Here is a 15,802-nt window from a genome sequence, read left to right on the forward strand (position 1 = left end):
ATTCTTGAAATAAGAAAAAATTAGTAATCCCAAAGTACCTGTTATATGCTAGGCACTATGCTAGATGTTTGACATATAATTTGTCATTTTAACTCCCCTAATAATCCAATTAGATTGGTATTATCTTCATTTTATAGATGTGATAAAAAAAAGCTCATAGAGCTTGCAACTTTCACAAGGATACAACAATATTACATGGTAGATGCTGAACTTAATTTCATGTATATCTGAATCCAAAGCCAAGACTCCATCCATAAGATGATACAAAAAAAATTTACAGAAACACAATACGAGGAACCAAGATGGCGGAGTAGAAGGATGTGCTCTCACTCCCTGTTGTAAGAACACCAGAATCACAACTAGCTACTGGACAGCCATCGACAGGAAGACACTGGAACTCACCAAAAAAGATACCCCACATCCAAAGACAAAGGAGAAGCCACAATGTGACCATAGGAGGGGCGCAATCACAGTAAAATCAAATCCCATAACTGCTGGGTGGGTGACTCACAGACTGGACAACACTTATACCACAGAAGTCCACCCACTACAGTGAAGGTTCTGAGCCCCACATCAGGCTTCCCAACCTGGGGGTCCGGCAACGGGAGGAAGAATTCCTAGAGAATCAGACTTTGAAGGCTAGTGGGAGCTGACTGCAGGACTTCAACAGGACTGGGAGAAACAGAGACTCCACTCTTGGAGGGCACACACAAAGTAGTGTGCACGTCAGGACTCAGGGGAAGGAGGAGTGACCCCATAGAGACTGAACCAGACCCACCCGCTAGTGTTGGAGCATCTCCTGCAGAGGCAGGGGGTGGCTGTGCCTCGCCGTGGGGACAAGGACACTGGCAGCATAACTTCTGGGAAATACTCCTTGGCATGAGCCTTCCCAGAGTCTGTCATTGGCCCCACCAAAGAGCCCAGGTAGGCTCCAGTGTTGGGTTGCCTCAGGCCAAACAACCAACAGGGAGCAAACCCAGCCCCACCCATCAACAGTCAAGCGGATTAAAGCTTTACTGAGCTCTGCCCACCAGAGCAACAGTCTGCTCTACCCACCACCAGTCCCTGCCATCAGGAAACTTACACAAGCCTCTTAGATAGCCTCATCCACCAGAGGGCAGACAGCAGAAGCAAGAAGAACTACAATCCTGCAGCCTGTGGAACGAAAACCACATTCACAGAAAGACAGACAAGATGAAAAGGCAGAGGGCTATGTACCAGATGAAGGAACAAGATAAAACCACAGAAAAACAACTAAATGAAGTGGAGATAGGCAAACTTCCAGAAAAAGAATTCAGAATAACGACAGAAGATGATCCAGGACCTCGGAAAAAGAATGGAAGCAAAGATCGAGAAGATGCAAATGTTTAACAAAGACCTAGAAGAATTAAAGAACAAACAAACAGAGATGAGCAATAGAATGACTGAAATGAATACTACACTAGAAGGAATCAATAGCAGAATAACTGAGGCAGAAGAATGGATAAGTGACCTGGAAGACAGAACAGTGGAATTCAATGCTGTGGAACAGAATAAAGAAAAAAGAATGAAAAGAAATGAAGACAGCCTAAGAGACCTCTGGGACAACATTAAATGCAACAACATTCGCATTACAGGGGTCCCAGAAGGAGAAGAGAGAGAGAAAGGACCAGAGAAAATACCTGAAGAAATTATAGTCGAAAACTTCCCTAACATGGGAAAAGAAATAGCCACCCAAGTCCAGGAAGCGCAGTGAGTCCCATACAGGATAAACCCAAGGAGAAACACACAGAGACACACAGTAATCAAACTGGCAAAAATTAAAGACAAAGAAAAATTATTGAAAGCAGCAAGGGAAAATGATAAATAACATACAAGGGAACTCCCATAACGTTAACAGCTGATTTCTCAGCAGAAACTCTACAAGCCAGAAAGGAGTGGCATGATATACTTAAAGTGATGAAAGGGAAGAAACTACAACAAGATTACTCTACCCAGCAAGGATCTCATTCAGATTTGATGGAGAAATCAAAAGCTTTAAAGACAAGCAAAAGCTAAGAGAATTCAGCACCACCAAACCAGCTCTACAACAAATGCTAAAGGAATTTCTCTAAGTGGGAAACACAAGAGAAGAAAAGGACCTACAAAAACAAACCCAAAACAATTAAGAAAATGGTCACGGGAACATACATATCGATAATTACCTTAAACATGAATGGATTAAATGCTCCAACCAAAAGACACAGACTTGCTGAATGGATACAAAAACAAGACCCATATATATGTTGTCTACAAGAAACCCACTTCAGACCTAGGGACACATACAGACTGGAAGTGAGGGGACGGAAAAAGATATTCCATGCAAATGGAAATCAAAAGAAAGCTGGAGCAGCAATACTCATATCAGATAAAATAGACTTTAAAATAAAGAATGTTACAACAGACAAGGAAGGACACTACATAACGATCAAGGGATCAATCCAAGAAGAAGATAAAACAGTTATAAATATATATGCACTCAACATAGGAGCACCTCAATACATAAGGCAACCGCTAACATCTATAAAAGAGAAAATCGACAGTAACACAATAATAGTGGGGGACTTACACCCACTATAGTGGGTGGGGGACTTACACTCACTTACACCAATGGACAGATCATCCAAAATGAAAATAAATAAGGAAACAGAAGCTTTAAATGACACTAAAGACCAAACAGATTTAACTGATATTTATAGGACGTTCCATCCAAAAACAACAGATTACACTTTCTTCTCAAGTGCACACGGAACATTCTCCAGGATAGAACACATCTTGGGTCACAAATCAAGCCTCAGTAAATTTAAGAAAATAGAAATCATATCAAGCATCTTTTCTGACCACAACGCTATGAGATTAGAAATGAATTACGGAGAAAAAAACGTAAAAAACACAAACACATGAAGGCTAAGCAATATGTTACTAAATAACCAAGAGATCACTGAAGAAATCAAAGAGGAAATCAAAAAATACCTAGAGACAAATGACAATGAAAACATGACGATCCAAAACCTATGGGATGCAGCAAAAGCAGTTCTAAGAGGGAAGTTTATAGCTGTACAAGCCTACATCAAGAAATAAGAAAAATCTCAAATGAACAATCTAACCTTACACCTAAAGGAACTAGAGAAAGAAGAACAAACAAAACCCAAAGTTAGCAGAAGGAAAGAAACCATAAAGATCAGAGCAGAAATATATGAAATAGAAACAAAGAAAACAATAGCAAATATCAATAAAATAAAAGCTGGTTCTTTGAGAAGATAAACAAAATTGATAAACCATTAGCCAGACTCATCAAGAAAAAAAGGGAGAGGACTCAAATCGATAAAATTAGAAATGAAAAAGAAGTTACAACAGACACCACAGAAATACAAAGCATCCTAAGGGACTACTACAAGCAACTCTATGCCAACAAAATGGACAACCTGGAAGAAATGCACAAATTCTCAGAAAGGTATAACCTTCCAAGACTGAACCAGGAAGAAATAGAATATATGAACAGACCAATCACAAGTAACGAAATTGAAACTGTGATTAAAAATCTTCCAACAAACAGAAGTCCAGGACCAGATGGCTTCACAGGTGAATTCTATCAAACATTTAGAGAAGAGCTAACACCCATCCTTCTCAAACTCTTCCAAAAAATTGCAGAGGAAGGAACTCATTCTATGAGGCCACCATCACCCCGAAACCAAAATCAGACAAAGATACTAAAAAATAAAGAAAATTACAGACCAATATCACTGATGAATATAGATGCAAAAATCCTCAACAAAATACTAGCAAACAGAATCCAACAACACATTAAAATAATCATACACCATGATCAAGTGGGATTTATCCCAGGGATGCAAGGATTCTTTAATATACGCAAATCAATCGATGTGATAGACCATATTAACATACTGAAGAATAAAAACTATATGATCATCTCAAAAGATGCAGAAAAAGCTTTTGACAAAATTCAACACCCATTTATGATAAAAACTCTCCAGAAAGTGGGCACAGAGGGAACTTACCTCAATATAATAAAGGCCATATACGACAAACACACAGCAAACATCATTATGAATGGTGAAAAACTGAAAGCATTCCCTCTAGGATCAGGAACAAGACAAGGATGTCCACTCTCACAACTATTATTCAACATAGTTTTGGAAGTCCTAGCCATGGCAATCAGAGAAGAAAAAGAAATAAAAGGAATCCCAATTGGAAAAGAAGAAGTAAAACTGTCACTGTTTGCAGATGACATGATACTATACATAGAGAATTCTAAAGTTGCCACCAGAAAACTACTAGAGCTAATCAATGAATTTGGTAAAGTAGCAGGATACAAAATTAATGCACAGAAATCTCTTGCATTCCTATACACTAATTATGAAAAATCTGAAAGAGAAATTAAGGAAATACTCCTATTTACCACTGCAACAAAAAGAATAAAATATCTAGCAATAAACCTACCTAGGGAGACAAAAGACCTGTATGCAGAAAATTATAAGACACTGATGAGAAATTAAAGATGATACCAACAGATGGAGAGATAAATCATGTTCTTGAATTAGAAGAATCAATATTGTGAAAATGACTATGGTACCCAAAGCAATCTACAGATTCAATGCAATCCCTATCAAATTAACAATGGCATTTTTTACAGAGCTAGAACAAAAAATCTTAAAATTTGTATGGAGACACAAAAGACCCCGAATAGCCAAAGCAGTCTTGAAAAATAAAAACGGAGCTGGAGGAATCAGACTCCCTGACTTCAGACTATACTACAAAGCTACAGTAATCAAGACAATATGGGACTGGCACAAAAACAGAAACATAGATCAATGGAACAATATAGAAAGCCCAGAGGTAAACCCACGCACCTATGGTCAACTAATCTATGACAAAGGAGGCAAGGATATACAATGGAGAAAAGACAGCCCTTCAATAACTGGTGCTGGTAAAACTGGACAGCTACATATAAAAGAATGAAATTAGATCACTCCCTAACACCATACACAAAAATAAACTCAAAATGGATTCGAGACCTAAATGTAAGACTGGACACTATAAAACTCTTAGAGGAAAACATAGGAAGAACACTCTGACATAAATCACAGCAAGATCTTTTTTGATCCACCTCCTAGAGTAATGGAAATAAAACTAAAAATAAACAAATGGGGCCTAATGAAACTTCAAAGCTTTTGCACAGCAAAGGAAACCATAAACAAGACCAAAAGACAACCCTCAGAATGGGAGAAAATATTTGCAAACAAATCAACGGACAAAGGATTAATCTCCAAAATATATAAACAGCTCATGCAGCTCAATATTAAAGAAACAAACAACACAATCCAAAAATGGGCAGAAGACCTAAATAGACATTTCTCCAAAGAAGATATACAGATGGCCAAGAAGCACATGAAAAGCTGCTCAACATCACTAAGTATTAGAGAAATGCAAACCAAAACTACAATGAGGTATCACCTAATACCAGTTAGAATGGGCATCATCAGAAAATCTACAAACAACAAATGCTGTAGAGGGTGTGAATAAAAGGGAAACCTCTTGCACTGTTGTTGGCAATGTAAATTGATACAGCCACTATGGAGAACAGTAGGGAGGTTCCTTAAAAAACTAAAAATAGAATTACCATATGATCCAGCAATCCCACTACTGGGCATATACCCAGAGAAAAGCATAATTCAAAAAGACACATGCAGGGCTTCCCTGGTGGCGCAGTGGTTGAGAGTCTGCCTGCTGATGCAGGGGACACGGGTTCATGCCCTGGTCTAGGAAGATCCCACATGCCGCAGAGCGCCTAGGCCCATGAGCCATGGCCACTGAGCCTGCACATCCGGAGCCTGTGCTCCACAACGGGAGAGGCCACAACAGTGAGAGGCCTGCATACCACAAAAAAAAAAAAAAAAAAGACACATGCACGCCAATGTTCATTGCAGCACTATTTACAATAGCCAGGTCATGGAAGCAACCTAAATGCCCATCAACAGACGAATGGATAAAGAAGTTCTGGTACATATATACAATGGAATATTACTCAGCCATAAAAAGGAACGAAATTGAATCATTCGTTGAGACATGGATGGATCTAGAGACTGTCTACAGAGTGAAGTAAGTCAGAAAGAGAAAAACAAATATCGTATATTAACGCATGTATGTGGAACCTAGAAAAATGGTACAGATGAACCAGTTTGCAGGGCAGAAGTTGAGACACAGATGTAGAGGACAAATGTATGGACACCAAGGGGGGAAAGCCACGGGGGTGCGGGGATGGTGGTGTGCTGAATTGGGCGATTGGGATTGACATGTATACACTGATGTGTATAAAACTGATGACTAATAAGAACCTGCTGTATAAAAAAAATAAAATTAAAAAATTTTTAAAAACACAATAAATACATGTTGAATTTTAAAATATTGTTTCTAGTGTCTTACACTGAAATTGCAGCAATGCTTAATTTTTATCTCAGATTGACTTTCAATAGGCTGCAACTCTTGACAAAAAGATTCTCACTTCAGAATATAACATAATTTCCTTTAAATAGGAAACTTGCCCCAAATTTAGAAACAGTCCTGCCACAGACTAAAAATAAATACAGTCTTCATTTATAGAGTATCTATTAACCTTACAACATCTGTATGAGGATTCCCCATTTTACTAGCAAAGCAACTAAATCCCTAGAAGTAAATAATTTGCCCAAGGCAACAAGCAAATAAGAAAATTCAGCTCAATCTAGTCATTTCAATTCTTTAGTTTAAAACTATTTCAAATCTGTCCTTATTGCAGAATGAATTAAGCCCTCACAGACTTCTTTCTCTCAGTTTCCAACCACAGCTACTTCTTAATTCACCAAGTATTTTCTGAGCTCATACTATGTCAAACATTTTTCTAGGAGGTGAGGATGATAATGTAAACAAAACAAATGAAAATCCTTGTCTTCATGAATTGACATTCTACTGTAGGAAGACAGGTAATAAATAAACAAATGTACAAAGAAATAAATAAATAGGAATGTGGGGGAGGTGTTATCTCCTTTTTAATAATAGTCATCACTTATTAATAAAATGTCTTGAGGTGAAAGACTGAGCTGTGTGGATATATGAAAAGACATTCCAAGCAGAGATAAATGTGAATGCTAAAGCCCTGAGGAAGGAATGTGCCTAATCTGTTTGCAAAATCACAAAAAGGCTACTATGACTGGAAAAGAGAGGTAAAGGGGGTCAGATGACAAGACTCCTCATAAGGACTCCAAGTTTTATTCTAAGTGTGAGGGGAAGGTATTGAAGGCTTCTGAGCAAAGAATTACAAGATCTAATTTCAAAGGAATCACTTGCCTTCTATATTAAGAATAGAAACAAGATGAGTCTAATGCCATTATGATCATACTACAATAATCCAGATGATGTTGGTTGGCTTGGTTCAAGGTAAGAGTGGTGTAAGTGGCAAGAAGCGTTGGATTCAGGAGTTGAAAGCATAAACACAGAATTCCTAAAGCCATGCATATTGATGAAGTCACTACAGCAGTCATGAGAGCACTCATTAGACAACTTTTTCAATCGTAAAATGTGAGCAGACAACGACTGCGTCTGGAATCTTTTAGTAAGAAAAGCTTGGTATAACACTGAATGGGGAGCCAGAGGCCTGAAATGACATCTCAATTGATCTCGTTTAAATCTCTAACTCTTGAGCCTGCTTCTATACCCATAAAATGAAATAATAAAAACTGCCCTACTTGGTAAAATAATTCAATTCTACAAGTAGCTAATCTTTATTTTGTGCTTAGCACATACCAGGCACTGTGTTAAGAACTTTACTTGTATTATCTAACTTAATCATCATAGCCCAATAAGCGAGGTATCATTATTTTTATCGAATCCATTTAAATGACAAAGAAACTGAGATCTGGGGCTTCCCTGGTGGCACAGTGGTTAAGAATCTGCCTTCCAGTGCAGGGGACATGGGTTCAATCCCTGGTCCGGGAAGATCCCACATCCGCAGATCAATTAAGCCTGTGTGCCACAACTACTGAGCTTGTGCTCTAGAGCCCGTGAGCCACAACTATTGAGCCCACGTGCCACAACTACTGAAGCCCGCACGCCTAGAGCCCATGCTCTGCAACAAGAGAAGCCACCGCAATGAGAAGCCCATGCACCGCAACGAAGAGTAGCCCCCACTCACCACAACTAGAGAAAGCCTGTGCACAGCCACGAAGACCCAACGCAGCCATAAATAAATAAATAAATAAAAAGAAACTGAGGTTTAAAGAGGTTAAATAACTTATCCAATATCATCTAACCAGTAAGTGACAGTGCTAGACCTAGTGACTCCAAAAGCCCATACACTTAACCACTAAGCAAACTGTTACCTTTAATTACTGACCAACTACTATGTGCAAGGCACTGTATTAGGCACAACAGTAAATAAGACAAGAAAGTCCTCAGTATCATGAAGCTTCTAGTTTCACAGAAGGGACACATGAAAAATGTTTAAAAATTCCTTTATTATAGTCAAAATATTTATTTTGCCATTAAACAAATATATCGATAAGCCTCCTTTAAAGTTTCTGTAGACCAACTAGAATAAAGATTTGTCTCCTGAACAACCAACAGATAAAAGAAAAAATTAAAGGGGAAATAAAAACGTTTCTTGAGACAAATAAAAATGGAAAAACAACATATCAGAACTTGTGGGATACAGCAAAAGCAGTGCTAAGAGGGAATTTCATAGCAATAAATGTTTACATTAAGAAGCAAGGAAGATCCCAAATAAACAACCTAACTCTACCATAAGCAACTAGAAAAAGAACTGATCCCAAAATCAGCAGAAGAAAGGAAATAATCAAAATCAGAGCAGAAATAAATGAATTAGAGATCAGACTCACAGTTATAGAGAACAAACTAGTGATTACCAGTGGGGAGAGGGAAGGGAGGAGGGGCAATAGAGGGGTAGGGGATAGAGAGGTACAAACTATTATGTATATAATAAGCTACAAGGACATACTGTACCAACACGGGGAATATAACCAATATTTTTTAATAACTATAAATGGGGTATAACCTTTAAAAATTATGAATCACTATATCGCACACCTGAAACTTATATGACATACAATACTATTCAGCCATAAAAAATGAGAAAATCCTACCATTTGCAATGACATAGATGGACCCTGAAGGCATTATGCTAAGTAAAATAAGTGAGACAGAGAATGACAAATACTGTACGATCACTTATATGAGGAATCTTAAAAAAAAAAAAAAACCCTCATAGGAAGAGAAATCAGACTTGTGGTTACCAGAGGAAGGGAGGGGAAAATTGGAGGAATATGGACAAAAGGTACCGGCTTCCAGTTATAAGATAAGTAAGTACTAGGAATGTAATGAACACTGCTGAATGATATATAAGAAAGTTGTTAAGAGAGTAAATCCTAAAAGTTCTCATCCCAAGAATATTTATTCCTTTTTTTCTTTTTTTCTTTCTTTTCATTTTATCTATACGAGAAGATGTTAGCTGAACCTACTGTGGTAATCATTTCACAATATATGTAAATCAAACCATCATGCTATACACCTTAAATTTATACAGTCACGTATATCAATTATTTTTCAATAAAACTGGAAAAAAGTAAAAGTAGTAACCTGGGGGCTTCCCTGGTGGTGCAGTGGTTGAGAGTCCACCTGCTGATGCAGGGGACACGGGTCCATGCCCCGGTCCGGGAAGATCCCACATGCCGCGAAGCGGCTGGGCTCGTGAGCCATGGCTGCTAAGCCTGTGCGTCCGGAGCCTGTGCTCCGCAAAGGGAGAGGCCACAACAGTGAGAGGCCCACGTATCGCAAAAAAAAAAAAAAAAAAAAAAAGTAGTAACTTGAAATTAAAAAAAAAAAAGATTCCTGGGCATGGAGATTCTAAGTATTTCCTAGTCAATATTTAACACTTGCTATAGGGAAATTTACTCTTCTGATCTAACAGTTTGGACTTATTCCTTCTTTAGTACACGTTAAAAATCTACATCTTTACTCCTCAATGAGATAATCTGTAAGTACACTGCGAACCAAATACTTGATGCAATCAAAAGCAAGTTGGTAAGAATATTCTTAATGAGTATTTTAAAATTGGTAAAGAAAAACTTTAATTAACAATATACTGGATTGACAAGAGGTTTGGGATGGCATGAAAACCAAAAAGGAGCCACAAGAAAAAGAAACTATAGATATCTATGCTGGTATTGGCACACACTGATTTTACATCATTGCTAATCTAAATTCAACAACAAAATGTTTTCCATGCTTCCAAGTTTTCTTTCACCCCAGGCCATTCTTTCCTACTACTATCAAATATCCATTCCACCCCAACTTCTTCCTTCTCCCAAGAACTGACTTTTCCTGCTTCATATACTACACATCTTCCCAACCAGTCCCCTGCTTATATTCCCTGAAAATACATTTTTCACATTCCCTTTATACATGTCATACAATTTACCTACACTAGCCATTCCCTAACCCAACTCCTAGCCATTCCTTCAGACTCAGTTCCAATGTCACCTACTTATAAAGCATTCCCCAAACTGATGCCTCTATACCCCAACTCAAGTTGGTTACTCCTTTGTCTAAGATCCTATTTTCAAACAATATTGTTATTACTATTATTATTTGCTTACACGCCTTTCTCTAAGAGAAACTCCTAGAAAGGCAGTATGGTGGTTTTTAAAAAACCACACATGCCCCAATTCAACTTTTTATCACCAGATCATGGCACATGAAAGGTACTCAATATTTATCTTGATAATGCACAGATCCAGACTAATTTCAAACTTAGGAAAGGGAAAGTGAGAGGAAAGACAGAACTATGTAAAACAGCAAATTGCAGGCTTCCCTGGTGGTGCAGTGGTTAAGAATCCGCCTGCTAATGCAGGGGACACAGGTTCCAGCCCCGGTCCGGGAAGATCCCACATGCCGTATGCCACAACTACTGAGGCTGCGTTCTAGAGCCTGCGAGCCACAACTACTGAGCCCACGTGCCACAACTACTGGAGCCCATTCACCTAGAGCCCATGCTCCTCAATAAGAGAAGCCACTGCAATGAGAAACCCTTGCACCACAATGAAGAGTGGCCCCCGCTCGCCGCAACTAGAGAAAGCCCATGTGCAGCAATAAAGACTCAACGCAGCCAAAAATAAATAAATTTATAAAAAAAAAATAAAATAGCAAATTGCAAAAAAGACTTCCTTTTAACTAGGATCTTGTGAGACTAACTATATAATCCAAACTCTATCCTACATTATGGGCCTCTACTCCTTGATATTCCTTCCTACTTTCACAGGGTGACTACTGTCATAAATTCTATTAATGACTCAGGATTGCCTTCTTCAATTTAAATATAATCTTGTTTTTCTAAGCTATACAAAATCATACCATTTCTTTCTTTCCTTCCTTATTTATCAAGAATGATGACCTATTTCCCTGTATGCATACTAACAAATATCCCAAGTATCTATTTAAGAACAGACTGATTTATGATTCTTTCCTCCAATATCTAGCAGTGTTTTTACTGTTAAGGCTGGGAATCTGTATTTCTAGGTTAAGAAATTAATTAGTACTCAGCAACAAGATACCTATGGCTAGAACAGTTCCTAATACATAGGAGATATTCAGTAAATATGGGAGAAAAAAAGAGAAAAGAGAAAACCGAGGGGGAAAGGAGGAAGTCTGGTACATCCTGTAGTATTTGCTAATTTATTTGTCACTCCAAATAGACCGTTAACTTCTAATCGGCAGAAACTGTGCCATTTTCACCAACATATATCCCCAGTGCCTAGCACAGTATCTACAACATAACAAGCTCTCAGTATCTATTTGATAAGCGAGAAAATCAGGGGTCAGCAAACTTCTTGTAAAGGGACAAAGTTATATTTCAGTAAATATTTTATGCTTTGGTAAACAGTAGATATTTTATGCTTTGTGGTCCACATACTCTCCGTAGCAACTTCTCAAAACTCAACTCTGCCATGGTAGCAAGAAAGCAGCTATAGATAATAAGGATGGCATGGTTGTGTTCCAAGAAAACTCTGTTTATAAAAACATGAGGTATTTTGCCACAATTAAAAAAAACAAAAACAAGGTGATAGGCCACAGTTTGTCGAGTCTGGGATGAATGAGTGAAGTCAGACTCACAGATGTAAGGATTTGCTGAACAAATGGAGGGAAAGAAGAAAGAGAGGGAGAGAAGAGGAAAGGAAATAGGGAAGGAAGGAAAGATGCATGATATCTCCACCTAAGGAATATAATAAGAAAAATAAAAAGAGCTGTACTTGGGAAAGAAAAGTTATGAAACATGCATTTTCCTCCAAATAACTAAAACACATAGTATACTTTTTCAAGTCGAAAGATGTGATCTCTTTCTAAGCGTTCTTCTGCTTGTTTCAAGCCTAGCCTCTGCTCAGGTGTCAATGTAGATTCATCTATCACAGTGGCATTTTCTAAATAGTCCATCTCTGAAGAATTTTCTTTATTAGATTCATCATTCTTCATTTTACCTAGAAAAGGAAGCAATCACTTAGTTACCATCATCAGAATTGGTAAATTAAAATTTTTTTAATGAAAAACAGACATTCAATTTATACACATACAGAAAAAATATTCTTCCTTTATGTTTTCCTTCGTTGTGCACGTTGGTATACCTATGTAAGATAAAAGTAAAAGATATACATGATATCAAAATTCACAAAGAAAAATCTACTTCATGGGTCAAATGCCTATCTTCTTCCAACGAATCTATATCAAAAAAGACAAATATGACTGAGACTCACTATACAAGGGTAACATAACATAACCATTTTGTCGAATCTCTGAAGTAAATATGATATAAAGCTACTTTAAGTCCCAAAGATGACTCAATGAACCGAAGTCACTTCAGTGACTTTATCAATATACAAAAGAAGCTAAAAGAACATATATACTCCAGACCACAGACTCACATGAGGCTCCTTCTTTGCTTTCACTGAACTCATGGATATCTCTACCACACCAATATTTTTTCTTTGCTTCTCTGCCTCCTAACTAGATTGTGATCTCTTTAAGGCACAGACTATGTACTTTCTTTTCAATCTTTGCATTTCCAGCACCTACCAATATATACTTAGAATAATAGTAGGTTCCACCACCAGTGTGATTTTTTTAAATATAAATTGAATCATGTTACTCTCTTGCTTAAAATACTTAACAGGCTCTCATGGAGTTCAGAATAAAGTTTAAACTCTTTAACATATAACACACAGTGCTTGCCCTCTTGAAGGCAGTCAACAGTTTAAATACAATAATCCCAAGTTGTAGTAAGTGCTATAAAGGAAAAAAACAAGTAACTGAGAGGGAAACAAACTTTAGATATGGGGGTCAGGGAAGGCTTTTCTGAGACTTTAAGCCAAGACCTCAAAAAAAGAGAGCTAAGTTGTCTATATCTCTAATCTTATATCCTGCCCTAACACTTTTCACTTCATTCATACCAAATGTGCTAGAATGGATCAGCGCTACTCCAAGTATCAATGCCTGTACATGTTCTGTTCCCTCCACCATCAAGGCCCTTCCTACTTCAACTAGTTATGTTTACCTGTCCTGCAAAATTCAGTTTAAGCATCAACTGTTTCAGAAGACAGTCTGGGACTTCCCTGATAGTGCAGTAGTTAAGAATCCGCCTGCCAAGGCAGGGGGCAAGGGTTCGCTCTCTGGTTTGGGAAGATCCTACATGCCGCAGAGCAACTAAGCCCATGTGCCACAACTACTGAGCCTGCACTCTAGAGCCCACGAGCCACAACTACTGAGCCCACGTGCCACAATTACTGAAGCCCATGTGCCTAGAGCCTGTGCTCCACAACAAGGGAAGCCACTGCAATGAGAAGCCCACACACCAAAACAAAGAGTAGTCCCCGCTTTCTGCAACTAGAGAAAGCCTGCGCGTAGCAACGAAGATCCAACGCAGCCAAAAATAAAATAATTTTGAAAAAAGAAGACAGTCTGATATTCTTTATATTCTCATAGCACCCGCTATTATCTCACATTTTCACAGCAATGTAATTTGTATTTATTTATCTACCTCTTACAATTAGATAATGAATTCCTTGATGCTAATGACCAGATCTTATTCAACTTTGTACCTTCAGATTTTAATACAATGCCTAGACCAGAGATGACACTTAATAATATGTGTTGAATAAAGAAATTGATTTGGACGTATCTAAAAGCACTTCTAAAAGTAAATGCTCATAGATAATAAATAAACCTCTCCTCTCTGCCCTCAAAAGCCACTCTAGATGCCATCTACAAGAACCCTGAAATTCACTTCTCTCTTGATAGCACTAATTTTTCTAAATAAAAATAGTGTGCCTCTCTCTGGAGGTGATGTGTCTCCTACCACAAGAGGAGCATAACAGGAATATTATTCAGCAATGAAAAAGAATGATGTACTGCTACATGCTACAACATGGATGAATCTTAAAACATACTAAATGAAAAAAGCCAGACACAAAAGGCCACATGTTGTATGATTTCACTCATATAAAATAGGCAAGTCTATAGAGACAGAAACTAAATTAGTGGTTGGCAGTGCCTAGGAGGACAGGGTAATGAGTAGTGACTGCTAATGGGTATGGAGTTTATTTTGGGGGTGGTGAAAATATTCATGATTTAGACAGTGGTAATGTCTACACAACTTTGTAAATACACTAAAAAACACTAAATTGTATATTTTTAAATGGCAAATTTTATGGCATGTGAATTATATCTCAATAAAACTAATATAAAAAGGTAAATAAAAAATTTAAATATGACAGATGATAGTAAGAACTATGGAGAAAAATTAAAAAGGTAAAAAGAATAAGGAGTGCCAGAGGTGGAGGTGAGGTTTGTAAATTTTAGATAAGTGACCCAGCAAAAGGCTCACTGAGAAGGTGAAGGAGGTAAGAGAGCTAGCCATATGGACATCTGGGGGAAGAGTATTCCAGGCAAAGGAAAAAGCAAATGCAAGAGCCATCAGGTGGACATTTGCCTTCACATTTGAGGAACTGCAAGGATATCATGCAGTTGGAACAGAGAGAAATGATGAGAAGTAGATAAATGAGGGCAGAGAAGTGGGGGGAGGGGGAGTGCCGAAGATCACAAAGGTCACAGCAAGGACACTAGCTTTTACTCTGATATATGGGAAACCATTGAAACATGATGAACAGCAGTAACATGATCTGAATAATTTTAACAGGATCATTCTGGCTGCTATGTTGAAGACACAAGGAAGGATGGTATAAGTGAAAGTAAGAAGATGAGTTAGGTTCTGCTGCTCAAAAGCATGATCCTGACCAGCAGCATCAGCTTCATTCCGGAGCTTGTTAGAAATCCAGTATCTCAGACTCTAGATTTTCTAAATCAAAAATCTCGGAGAATGGAGCCCAAGAATCTGAATTTTAATACAATTCCCAATTGATTCACTTTAATTGCACATTAAAGTTTGAGAAGCCCAGATCTAGTATATTCTCCCTTCAAATATTCACCAGGCTCACTCTCTCACCTCTTACCTTCAAGTGTTTGCTCTAATGTCACCTTCTCAGTGACAATTTAAATTTGAAACACCACCACCAGACACAGCAGCATCATTCCTTATGACCTTTCCTGTTTTATTTTTCTTATAAGATTTATCACTATCTAACTTATTATATACTTTTGTTGTTTACTATGTTTGTTGTCTGTCTCCTCCCACTAGAATATTAACTCTGTAAGTAAGTACAGTGTTATC

At 37.9% G+C, this 15,802-nt stretch overlaps 1 protein-coding gene across 11 annotated transcripts in view; it reads right to left on the minus strand.

Annotated features, from left to right (window-relative positions):
• TUT4 (terminal uridylyl transferase 4) overlaps positions 1-15,802 on the minus strand; it is a 143,278-nt gene that overhangs the window by 96,139 nt on the left and 31,337 nt on the right. For 6 of the 11 annotated variants that reach the window (XM_079939034.1, XM_079939033.1, XM_079939039.1 and 3 more), the window contains one exon: positions 12,397-12,560. In XM_079939034.1, the coding sequence (XP_079795160.1) occupies positions 12,397-12,555 (159 nt within the window). In that variant the 5' untranslated portion in view covers positions 12,556-12,560. Of the gene's footprint in view, positions 1-12,396; positions 12,561-12,653; positions 12,705-15,802 lie in introns of all 11 variants that reach the window. The other 5 variants (XM_079939036.1, XM_079939035.1, XM_079939037.1 and 2 more) reach the window with 1 other exon arrangement.

This window comes from Stenella coeruleoalba (assembly GCF_951394435.1).
Source record: "Stenella coeruleoalba genome assembly, chromosome: 1".
In the NCBI taxonomy this organism is placed as follows: Eukaryota; Metazoa; Chordata; class Mammalia; order Artiodactyla; family Delphinidae; genus Stenella; species Stenella coeruleoalba.